Source organism: Lampris incognitus, chromosome 14, assembly GCF_029633865.1.
Source record: "Lampris incognitus isolate fLamInc1 chromosome 14, fLamInc1.hap2, whole genome shotgun sequence".
Classification (NCBI taxonomy): domain Eukaryota; kingdom Metazoa; phylum Chordata; class Actinopteri; order Lampriformes; family Lampridae; genus Lampris; species Lampris incognitus.
This window is the reverse complement of record NC_079224.1, coordinates 23,695,008-23,707,707: the sequence shown is the minus strand read 5'-3', so window position 1 is coordinate 23,707,707 and position 12,700 is coordinate 23,695,008. Positions and strand designations below refer to the sequence as shown.

The 12,700-nt window shown below is 41.6% G+C and overlaps 1 protein-coding gene across 1 annotated transcript in view; it reads left to right on the top strand.

The window, feature by feature from the left end:
* LOC130123734 (polyamine-transporting ATPase 13A3-like) overlaps positions 1-12,700 on the top strand; it is a 34,733-nt gene that overhangs the window by 385 nt on the left and 21,648 nt on the right. Inside the window, 13 exon segments of the mRNA XM_056293015.1 lie at positions 1,620-1,689; positions 2,193-2,366; positions 2,755-2,907; positions 3,042-3,112; positions 5,240-5,323; positions 6,078-6,147; positions 6,310-6,444; positions 6,792-6,864; positions 7,174-7,305; positions 7,561-7,728; positions 9,316-9,473; positions 9,853-10,041; positions 10,271-10,332. Coding sequence (XP_056148990.1) covers positions 1,639-1,689; positions 2,193-2,366; positions 2,755-2,907; positions 3,042-3,112; positions 5,240-5,323; positions 6,078-6,147; positions 6,310-6,444; positions 6,792-6,864; positions 7,174-7,305; positions 7,561-7,728; positions 9,316-9,473; positions 9,853-10,041; positions 10,271-10,332 — 1,520 coding nt within the window. The 5' untranslated portion in view covers positions 1,620-1,638.

The window sequence follows — 12,700 nt, the reverse complement described above, 5'->3', positions numbered from 1 at the left end:
AGCAAAGCTTTGAAAGTTGTTTTATTTTCGGCCCAGTGTTAAATATAAGGGGCCGTTATTGTCAAGTTGAGGATTCGGTGCTGAGATGAAGTCGTGAAGGTATTCGGGGATTCAGTCGTTATTTTCCGCTGTTCACTTACACTTCATGCTGGTCAGTGTTGTTCAGTTTACTTAGCAACAAGGAATTGATTTTTTTCTTAAAAATCATTTTAGGTTAGGTTTTTTTAATGTTATTGACAGGGTTTTACAATTTACTAAGATCTTGCCGTTGGGACAATACATAAAGATGTATGTGTTTCAGTTTTGTCTAAAAATTGCCTTGGTGATTACAGACGCGGCTCGAATTCATAGCATTTGTAGCTCGTGTTTTTATGCTGGGTCTTACTGAATGTTGGATTTGGTTCTAGCCTGCAGGTCCAAAGGTTATCTTGCATCATAATTTTATACGACCCCACGTTAAGTTCATCAAAGACGTATTACGCTGATTGCCATAGGTTTTCATACAGTTGTTTGAGGTGAGGTTTTGTTTTAACTCAGATAGTTTAAAAGATCAGACAGATGTCACCAGTGCTTGTTCTCAACACATTAGAAATACCAAAGCCAAGTGGGGAGGTGGAAAGCAACTGTAACCATCCTAGTTGTACTTTGGTAACGATTAAAAATTGGCCTTATAATTCTCCATTACATTATTTCCAAATACCAAATAATCAACATGGGGGGGGGATTAATTTTGAAAAAGGCAATTTTAGAGCATGCATAAAACTTAATTTTCAGTGAGATGCTAGTTTCAAGGATCCACACTCCATTTTCCCCCCCAGTAAAATAGTTCAACATGAACCGTGCTCATACTTGGCGTAATCCGAAGTGCTTTTACATTTTCCGTCTCTGCTGAGGTGACGGGGGAAATGTGGGTCAACAAGAGCAAGAATGATGACATTTAAGTGAAGGTCACCGGTTTCTCAAGCAATGGAGTCAGGCTGAGAGCACAAAGTTATTGTTATGGGAATTTGTGGTGGACGTCAGGCAGCCCATTAGTGATGTGTCACACAATTTCTAACGTTTCTCTTGATTTCTTTCACACTTTCTCTTTCCCTTTGTTGTTTTCCCATTTATTTACAGAGGATGTAAGGCTGTCTTGGCCAGGCGGGTTGCTAGTTTGCTAGTTAGTTTCATAGGCGGCCAATTATTTGTTTACCTTGTAACCAAGGATTTTCCACTTGTATGCGCACAGAGCCCAGTAGATGTCACATAGTCTAATTTAGGCTGCTCTTAATTGCGTGGCTGTTTGTGTGGTTTAACGTTATACAAATATGTTATGCTATTATCAAACAAATATTAATTAGTAACTTAAATGCACTATAGCCTGCCTTGCTCTTGACTTTTATAAGTCAATGTCTACATTTTTTATTGTTCTTGACTGAGATGAAAAGTTGTAGCATTTTTATTGACCAATTGAGCATGCATAAAGACATTTTCCATTGACCCAGTGGCAGCATTCCCTTGTGTGATAAGGATGAGTCAACAAATAAAGTTAGCTTTATTTAAGTCATATAAGTCATTTAAGTTGTATGTGTGACTGCTTTGTATGCTAACTCAGTTTTCTGTCGTCTCTTTTGTAGTTGGTTCACTTCTGACATAATGAAGACAAGGGAGTTGAAAATGATCAACCAGCACATGGAGAATGAGATGGTAAGTCTCATTTCTAACTCCTGTCTTTTTGCCATTCACATTCCCTAAAAGTGCTTTTACATTTGTGGATGTAAGTCATCAGCGTCCTGCAGAACAGTTGTATCATTTTGCTGTGGTTTCTTTTACAAGTGTTAGTTTTTTTCAATTAACCTGTTGAACGTGAGTGATTAGATGTTTCAAGGGAAATATACGCTCCTGATTTCTCAGAAAAAAAGATCTAAAACTGAGATGGGAGGGTTTCGCCGGACATATGTGGAAAATTATCTGCAGATCCCTGCCTTTAAACATGTTCAGTTTTTACACCAAGAAGCAATTTTGGAAGGCCAGGCCTCACATAAGCCTTATTCAGTTTTACATACTGGAATCCTGTTTCGATAAAAACTCTGAAAATGACTAGCTGCCTGAACTTTTGACTTCTTCAGATGCTAAACTGTGCTACTGTATGGAATTCCTCATGTACAGTTTTACTGTGCGGCCCAATATATGAGTATGCATGTCTGCAGGAAGTGTTGGGATACCGGCCATGTCTGTGGAAGATGGTCTTGGTTGGCATTGGCGCTGTGTGCTCTGGTGGTCTTCTGCTGTTGCTGCTTTACTGGCTCCCTGAATGGGGTGTCAAGGGAACGTGCACGCACACTTCTTTGAGAGACGCGCACACGCTGCTGCTCAGGTCAACGGTTGGTAACAAACATCACCTTGCTCATTGGCTACTGACTGTAACCACAATTCATGTTTTGTCTTTTTTTTTGTTGGTCTGACTCAATTAACAGTGATTGTCATCATAGGTCTGTTATCTTGTTGTTTTCTGCCACTTCTTCAGACAGACTTGTAATTGAAAACAAGAAACATTCAAGCAAAATGAATGATTTAAGTGTATGAAAAAATCCCTTCAATTAACCAGAGTTTATGGAGAACTTCATGCAGTATGATAAAGTATTGTGAAAACAAATTCGGTCTATAATCAGTATCTCCAGGGCATTTACTAATGCTGCATAATGAATGATGGATTTGACAGGAAGTTGACAAAAGAATGCAGTCTCAGTGGTTGTTTTGTTGCTATCACAGGATGGGTTCAGGCAGTGGTTTCGGGCCAAGGTACATGTAATGCAGGCCCCAGGGAAAAGGCCCTTTGACAGCATGGATGTGCAACCCAAAACTCAGCTGTCTAATGGAAGCAGGGAACACTATGGAGTATTCACTCATATGCATCCTTTTCAGGTACATCTGTGGGAAATGCCGTGTGTTCTCACTGCATTCTTCTCATCACTGGCTGATTTTCTGCATATTCCAGATTATAAGCATCTGATTTTTGTGACTAACCACCCTTCTCTCTCTCTCTCTCTCTCTCTCAGATCCACTACTTCAACCACCATAGTACTAGATATTACTGGAATGATGAGATGCAGAACTTTGAATTGTATAAGTAAGAGCCACAATGAAAAGCATTGTGTTATTAAAACTTTTGTTATGAGAATTCTATTTCTTTTCTTTGTTTTTCTCTCAAATTTGACTTGTTTGACATATACTGCTCAAAAAAATAAAGGGAACACCTAAAAACACAATATAGACTTCGATGAATGAAATATTTCAGCTGAAAATCTTTATTTATTAGACAGAGGAATGTGTTTAGAGCAAAATAACCTAAGAATGATCAATGGAAATCAAAATCATTAGCCCATTAAGGTCTGGATTCAGAATCATACTCAAAATCAAAGTGGAAAATGAGAACATAGGCTGATCCAACTTCTGTGGAAATTCTTCAAGACGATTCAAAATGAGGCTCAGTAGTGTGTGTGGCCTCCACGTGCCTGTATGCACTCCCTACAACGTCTGGGCATGCTCCTGATGAGACGACGGATGGTCTCCTGAGGGATCTCCTCCCAGACCTGGATCAGGGCATCGGTCAACTCCTGGACAGTCTGTGGTGCGACATCGCGTTGGCGGATGGTACGAGACATGATGTCCCAGAGGTGCTCGATTGGATTCAGGTCTGAGGAACGTGCAGGCCAGTCCATAGCATCAATGCCCTCGACATACAGGAACTGCTGACACACTCTGGCCACATGAGGACGAGCATTGTCATGCATGAGCAGGAACCCAGGGCCCACTGCACCAGCATATGGTCTGACAATGGGTCTGAGGATCTCATCCCGGTACCTAATGGCAGTCATGGTACCTCTGGCTAGCACGTAGAGGTCTGTGCGGCCCTCCAAGGATATGCCTCCCCAGACCATCACTGACCCACCGCCAAACCGGTCATGCTGGAGGATGTTGCAGGCAGCAGAATGTTCTCCACAGCGTCTCCAGAATCTCTCACGTCTGTCACATGTGTTCAGTGTGAACCTGCTCTCATCTGTGAAGAGCACAGGGCGCCAATGGCGAATCTGCCAACCAAGATGTTCTCTGGCAAAAGTCAATCGGGCTGCACGGTGTTGGGCTGTGAGCACAGGCCCCAATTGTGGACGTCGGGCCCTCATACCATCCTCATGCATTCTGTTTCTCACTGTTTGAGCAGAAACCTGCACATTAGTGGCCTGTTGAAGGTCGTTTTGTAGGGCTCCGGCAGTGCTCCTCCTGTTCCTCCTTGCACAAAGGACCAGATAGCGGTCCTGCTGCAGGGTTGTTGTCCTCCTGCAGCCCCCTCCACGTCTCCTGGTGTACTGGCCTGTCTCCTGGTACCTCCTCCATGCTCTGGACACTGTGCTGGGAGACACATCAAATCTTCTTGCCACAGCACGCATTGATGTGCCATCCTGGATGAGCTGCACTACCTGAGCAACTTCTGTAGGTTGCAGATAAAGCCTCATGCCACCTCTAGTGGTGAGGGCACTAGCAAAATGAAAAACTAACCAAAGATCGGCCAGAAAAGATGAGGACAGGCAAATGGTCTGTGGCCACCACCTGCAAATCCATTCCTTTTATAGGGGTTGTCTTGCAAATTGTCTAAATTCCACCTGGTGGAAATTAGACAATTTACCAACAGGTGAAATTGATTCACAAATCAGTGTTGCTTCCTAACTGGACAGGTGGATATCTCAAAAGTGTGATTGACTTGGAGCTACATTGCATGCTTATGTGTTCCCTTTATTTTTTTGAGCAGTGTATATTATGATATATGATCCAAAGGAGTTGAATCAAGTGCAACTGGACTTGGTATGTATCCGTGAAGACGTTTCGCCTCTCATCCAAGAGGCTTCCTCAGTTCGTGCCTTTCTGACTAGACCATCGGAACACAAAGCCATGGACATCTATAGCTCTGACAACGACTCCAAAGAGGATAAATTCTGAGTCTCATCACCAGCCAATCAGACTAGCTTGGTCTAGCCAGAAAGGCACGAACTGAGGAAGCCTCTTGGATGAGAGGCAAATGTCTTCAATGATATATACCAAGTCCAGTTGCACTTGATTCAACTCCTTTGGATAACCATGACCTGGATGAATGAGAACATTCAGATATGATATATGATGTACATAAGTGCCATTGGACGACGTGGTGTGACTGCTTTTCTGCATGGTTACAAGAGAGATTTGATGCATGTTCCTTCTCTAGAGGCTTAGAGGATGTAAAGGTCAGCTGTGCTGGAATCCACTCTGACCATAGCTCTGGTCTAAGCAAACTACTGCAGGACTTCAGGTACACCTAAATCCAGTTTTTGTGATGGGGTGCAAATCGGTCTGGTTCACTTCCATGTGCACTGTGCTAGATTTTAGGGTGGAGGAAGTTTCAGTGCATTCTATGTCATTATTGGTTGTCAAATTGTTTATACATGCTTGCCCATACATACATGTATGTATGTATGTGGTGAAATTCTATCTCGTAGTACACACAAGAATGGTGCAAACCAACGCCTTTGACCATGTTAAGTCTTGCATGCATGCACACCCTTGTGTGCACACACACAGAGAAAATTGATGGGCACATAGAACAGCCATAATTTTATTCAAATGTAGAGTGAATTTAAAGCATTTTTTAAATGAAAAGATTAAAGGAGAATCAGGGTGTTTGCCAATAGCTGGTTTTAAGCAAATTAACAATCTCCCAGCGGGCTGGCATGCATCAAGGTTAGGTTATCAAAAGAACCCAGGCTCAAATAGACTATAAAATGACCATGTGGAGTTTGAACACTACACTACGCAACAAAATCCAAGTGTATGAATCAAGCACCAACCAGTTAACATTTGCTAACAATTTATGAAATACCATTACAATTCAGCAGGCAGACAAATGAAAATTTAAAATATCTGCCAAGTTAATGTATGCGTAGTGTGTACTGGCATGCGGCTGTTGGCACCAGTACATATGTATATGCGTAAACACTCATGTAGATGGATGCTGTATTTGTATTAAAGATATTTTATACCAATCAGTCCAAATTCTTTTTCAACAGGAGGTTGTTTTTTCAGGAGAATGAGATTTCTGTGAAAGTGCCTTCTTTATTCAAGCTCCTTTTAAAAGAGGTTGGTTTATATAATACCAAGTTTGATTTGCACTGATATCACTAAAATCAGTACTTAAGAGATGGAGTATAATCAGAATACAAACTTATCAATTTTCTCTCTGTCTCTCTCCCTCTCTCTCATGCACACACACTTTCTTTCTTTAATCCCTTTCTCTTTTAGGTCTTGAATCCTTTCTACATCTTCCAGTTCTTCAGTGTTATTCTGTGGAGTGCTGATGACTACTACTACTATGCTGCAGCCATAGTTTTCATGTCTGTTATATCAATAGTTACCTCACTGTACACTGTTAAAAAGGTGAGTCTCATCAAGTCAAGAACATTTCCTAAATTGAACTGAGCCATCATTTAGTCCTGGTTTGGAGATCATCTGAAGCCTCTTTCACTTGATTCAGTATCGGTCAGACCATTCTGCATAAATTCAGAGGTTTGGCTGTAAAGTCACATATTACTCCAGTTCCTGAGGCTTACTCTCTGCATCTTTGCTTCTGCAATGGGAAATGAGAAAAATCATTTTCAGTGCATAGTTGTTTTTGCTAAGAAATGTTGCATCACACATCCAGACAGAGAAATATTTGTCTTTGTATGTATGAACAAAGTTATGTTGATTCTGTGTATTCTTTGACCCAATTGCTCTTGTTCTAGCAATATGTGATGCTTCATGACATGGTGGCAGCCCACAGTGTGATCCGTGTTTCTGTATGCAGAGGGAAAAAAGGCATGTTCCGTTTTCTGTCTGTAACGATGAGCGGCAGAGATAACTCAGTTTTTTGCTCAGTAAGCCAGCTTGTGAATCATTATTCATGGATAAATGCATGTGTTTGGCATGGCCAATCTCATATTAGTTACCAAATGAGGTACTGTTCCATGTAAACACTAAATGAGAAAGTTTTACAGTGTCACTTCCTCTCTTTATTTTCTTGGTGCAGTAAATTAAACTTCATGTTAAACTGAACACCAAAACAAACTGTATGAACTGCAGATGGTGTGTGTGATTATCTGCAAGTTGCATGTCTTTTGATCACAGATGTCGAACAAGCCATGTCCACAGAGCTTGTTCCTGGAGATGTCATCATTGTTCCAACCAATGGGATGATTATGCCCTGCGATGCCGTGCTGGTGCATGGTACCTGCATTGTAAATGAGAGCATGCTTACAGGTGCCTCCATACCACTTCCTTATTTAAACAACTGACAACAAAATGGACAGACATTACTGTTCCAATGAAGCAATGTGGTTCAGAAATGCTGCTGTGTTTTAAATATATTTTTATATTGTCACTGAGACATCAACTTCGACTCTTCAAATGCACAGCTCTGTAGACCTAGAAGAAAAGCTTTTGTCTGTTAAGGGTGTAAAAAGATCTCATCAAAGTCAATGTATGGGTATGTGTTGTATTTTCTTTTATTATTAGGAGAAAGTGTGCCTGTTATGAAGACTAGTCTTCCCAGCTCAGGTGCTGAGGGGGCTAGTATCTACAACATCGAGGATCACAAGAGACACACCCTGTTTTGTGGTACTCATGTCATCCAGACCCGTTTCTACACTGGGGAACTGGTCAAGGCTGTGGTGGTCAGAACTGGTAAGAAAATGCAAAACTATCTGTTGTGGGCATTCAGTTGCCCTGGTAGAGGACGTGTGTGAGAGGGCACATTTCGCCTATTTTAGCCCTTTTCCATTGGCTTCCTGTACAGTTGAGGATTGATTTTAAGATTTTATTAATTGCTTTTGGTCAGACAAAGTAAACAGTTTTAAGAAATTACTTTAGGAACTTGTGATGAGCATTTGTCGTTATTTTTGACATTTTTTAGAACAAGATGATTCATGAGAAAAATAAGCAATAGATTAATTGTAAATTAATTAAAGAAAAAATAGTTTCAGCCATTATTATGGTTGTTATTATTATTGGAGGTGGGATTACATCAAGGATCGGCTCTGAGTCCTTGCTTGTTTGCAATGGCGATGGACAAGTTGAAGAACAAGATCCCGCAGGAGTCTCCATAGACTATGATGTTTGCGGATTACATTGTGATCTGTAGTGAGATTAGGGAGCAGGTTGAGGACAGCCTGGAGAGGTGGCGGTATGCACTGGAGAGAAGAAGAATGAAAGTCAGTAGGAGCAAGATGGATTACATATGTGTGTAGGTGATGTAGGTGGATGAGTTTAAATACTTGAGGTCAACTGCTCAAAGTATCGGGGAGTGCAGAAGAGAGGTGAAGAAGAGAGTGCATGTAGGGTGGAGTGGGTGGAGACGAGTGTCAGGAGTGATTTGTGACAGAAGAGTACCAGCAAGAGTTAAAGGGAAGGTCTAAAGATGGTAGTGAGACCAGCTATGTTGTATGGTTTGGAGACAGTGGCACTGATGAAAAGGCAGGAGGTGGAGCTGGAGTTGGCAGAGTTGAAGATGCTAAGATTTTCGTTGGGAGTGACAAAGTTGGGCAGGATTAGGAATGAGTATATTAGTGGGACAGCTTAGGTTGGATGGTTTGGAGACAAAGGAAGAGAGGTGAGATTGAGACAGTTTGGACATGTGTGGAGGAGAGATACTGGGTATATTGGGAGAAGGATGCTGAAGATGGAGCTGCCAAGCAAGAGGAAAAGAGGAAGGCCAAAGAGGAGGTTTATGGATGTGATGAGAAAGGACATGCAGGTGGCTGGTGTGATAGAGGGAGATGCAGACGACAAGAAGAGATGGGAACGGATGATCCGCTGGGGCAACCCCTAATGGGAGCAGTCAAAAGGAGAAGATTATTATTTTTATTATTATTGTTATCATTATAGGCTGCTTTTGATCTGCCCAAGTTTTTACAAAGAAATGCAAATACTCAAATTACAGATAATTTTGTTACATAACTTATTGTTGTACCTTTGAACTTTTTTATTTTTATATTGTTTAAAGTGGTGTTACATACATTTCAGCATTTATATCACCAGCTCATATCTTGAACCAGCCAAATGTATGGATCCACAAAGTTGCAAAAAACAATGGTCAGGACAACATGTAACCTTTCCTCCCTCCAGGTTCATTTCAAGCTCTTTTGCAATGCAGTAAAAACTATCAATTTGACATTTTCTTTCATTTATGCGCTGTGTCTAATCGTGGCTGGCATGGAGGATATACATCTCAGAAGTATTGATGATCATTACTTCTCTTTTCTGGTTCCACAGGCTTCAGCACTGAGAAGGGCCAACTAGTGTGCTCCATCCTCTATCCTAAACCCACTGACTTCAAGCTGTACCGCGATGCCTATCTGTTCCTACTTTGTCTGGTGGGGGTGGCGGGGATCGGCTTCATCTACACCATCGTGCTAAGCGTCATGAATCAGGTAGCCAAGAGGGATGAGTATGAGTACTCATTCAGAACCTTGGTATTTGAAAATAAATTGGTGTACTCACATTACAATGAGAAAAAAAATAATGAAATAATGATAATAGACTGATGACCGTAATGATTCTGGCACATCACAATACTCAATGGCAACTGCCGTTGAACCAAATCGATGGATTGGCCATTCAGTGCAGTATCAAATTTAACTATCATAAGCAGTTTCATGATTCATGATATGCAAGTCAAACATAAAAACAAAACACAAGACAATGAAAAGTAATCTTGCCACAAAAGAAAAAAGAAAAAAAGTAATCTCTTCACATAATTGTGTAGCAAGCCTTGCCACTTGGTTCTCTTTTCTTTTAAACGTCATGCAGGTTCCAGCCAAAATCATCATCATTGAATCTCTGGACATCATTACCATCACTGTGCCCCCGGCCTTACCGGCAGCCATGACAGCCGGCATTGTCTACGCTCAGCGCCGTCTGAGGCGTGTGGGCATCTTTTGCATTAGCCCACAGAGGATCAACATTTGTGGACAGCTCAATCTGATCTGCTTTGACAAGGTACTCTAACCTAAGTCTACTCTCATTACATTTTACATATGTCTTAGGGAAGTATATTATTTCAAGAGTGATCTTGAAATGTAAATCATACATTATTTCCCCCACACCATGCAGTTATAGTTAAGCCCTGGCTCAGGAAATGCATTGATCATAGAAAGGCTTTATTTAATGGTTGGGGTTAAAGTGAAAACAGTTTGTTGACTGGTTTTAATTTTCTGATCTCCCACAGACTGGAACTCTCACCAAGGATGGTCTAGACCTGTGGAGTATTCAGAGAGTTGAAGATGGCAGGTTAGAAAAGTGCTTTGTCTCTGAGATCCTCTTTGGCTGTACTTTTTGTTCTTACATTAATACTGGCAGTGTGTGTGTGTTTTTTTTATTTTATATATTCGTATCATGTCTGCATGAACATCCTGATGTAAGTGCAACAGGGTTAAGAAATCAGTCTCATAAAATCAGTACCTTAAATTTATGAACCATTAATTTTGATGTTAAATATTTTATAATTAAACTGCTAAAAATGATGGAATAATCATCAGTCTCGTAAAATTATTAACCATTGATTTTAGTGTTCAGTAGTTAAAATTGAACCATTCAAGTTGATGCAATGATCACTGGTGCACCAATTGGGGTACTTTACTTGGCAGAGGATGGCTTCAGTGAGTACTGTCAAAAAACAGGCAGGACAATGACTTACTTCAATGAAAACAATTTATTTGAACAATCAGTTAAAAAAGAAAATCGACTAATACTTTTCAGTTACAATCAATAATGGAGCAGCAATGTCATGATCAAAGCACAAAAGGTGATATGAGGTAGCGAGGCTGTGCAAATAGTGTGTATGTGTGTGTGTGTGTGTGTGTGTGTGTGTGTGCGTCTGCGTCCCGCCCGCCCGCCCATGCATTGAAGACAGGACGTGTGTGGATGTGGATGCGCTGAAAGAAGGGAGGTGTTTGTGTGAGAGAGGCTGCACGCCGCTGCACAGGCAAGATAGTGTGATAAGATTAAGACAGAGGAGGGTTAGAGAGAGAGAGAAAGGAGGAGAGCAGTGCGTGCGCAGTCTAACTGAAATCATTTTGCAAACAAACAAAAATGAAAGTAGCAAATGAGCAAAAAGAAGTAGATGGTCTGCTTCGCAAAACTCTGTGGATCAGTGTGCGCAACTGAATCATGAATGAAACAATAGTACTTTCCTCAAGTAACAAGGGGACATTCAAACAAAAGAAAAAATCAAGTGTAGCTTCTGCCCCAGGTCTGAGCCCATCTCCATCCACTGCATAATTTTGAAAAATAATAAGTGGGCAAGGGGCTGAGGGGTGGGGTGGGGAGAGGCTGGCGGGGTGGGGTTGGGGGGGGTTGGGCGTGGATGTGTGAGGAAGGAGTTGTTGGAGAGATCTGTGAGAAGGGCCCAGTATGCGTCCAGTCACTGCCGTGGTCTCCTCCACCGGCCTGCCTTTTGGCATGGCGTCAGACACCACCCCGTGAAGACACCCTGACCACCGCGACGTGGATACGTCGTAGATGGAAGGGGGCTCCGCGAGATGGGCCCTGGCTTTCCAGTGGCAGAGAGAGGCTGGTGATGGGGCCACTGCTCCCCCAGCCGCGGCACAAGCCTAGCCCGACTGGCCCAGTTGTCCGTTGGTGCTTCTACAGCCGTCAAAAGGAGTCTGAACCATTGCACCAAAATTGGAAATGATGAAATGATATAACTATAATTAGCTGTAAGTGGGCCTGTAAAAAGAGCATCCGCCCCCTTCCTTGACTCTTTTAGGTCCCGGCTCAAAACTTACTTTTATTCACTAGTGTTTGAGTCCTCCTTATTTGGCTGATTTCTGGTTTGTGCCTATGTTCATGTGTTGTGTATTCGTGCCTACGAGCTAGTATATGCCTTGTTGTCCGTGTTGGTGTTTGTGTTTTCGCTACCTGCTCTAGTCTGCAGCACTTTGGTCAATGTTGGTTGGCGCAAGTCCATGAATATTGGGATGGCATCTAGCGCTTTCCCTTTGCCCCCATCCATAGGGTTAAGGGTTGTGTCAGGAAGTGCATCTGATAGGCTGTGCAATATGACCAAAATCTCATATCTCGATATAGGTCATTCATATCACAATAACGATACATATCACGGTATCGCACATTTCTGTCAATTCAGTGACTAAATAGTTTATATAAAATGACCACATGGAAAGGCCTATATCTTAGTACAGTTTGAATTATACTCGACAAATAAAAGATACTTACTCATATTTGATTATTTTTATCCTTTTATTTAGAACCTTTGTGCACATTTTCAATTAAGCATATAACAAAATATAAAATATTAATGTATGAAATATAAAAAGGTAAATAGAAAACACGGTAGTTGTTATCTCCTTCCATCGTCGTGATTCTTTGACATATGGTGTGCCGCGGGCAAAAGCCTCTTCCAACGTCTGATTTTTGGGGTTTGTTTTGAGCACTTGACTGTGCTCTTATCTGTAGACTCTCCGAACTGTTTGACATGAGTCTTGCGCAGGTGGTAAAAGAGGCTAGTGTTGTTTGAGTCTGTTGTGGGGACCGGCATGCATCATGTTTTGCAAAGTACAGTTTTCTGGTCTGTGTCAGACTTTTCATACCCAGGGTCTGCGGTGGTGTAGCGGTCTAAGAAGAGGGCCTGCTTTGT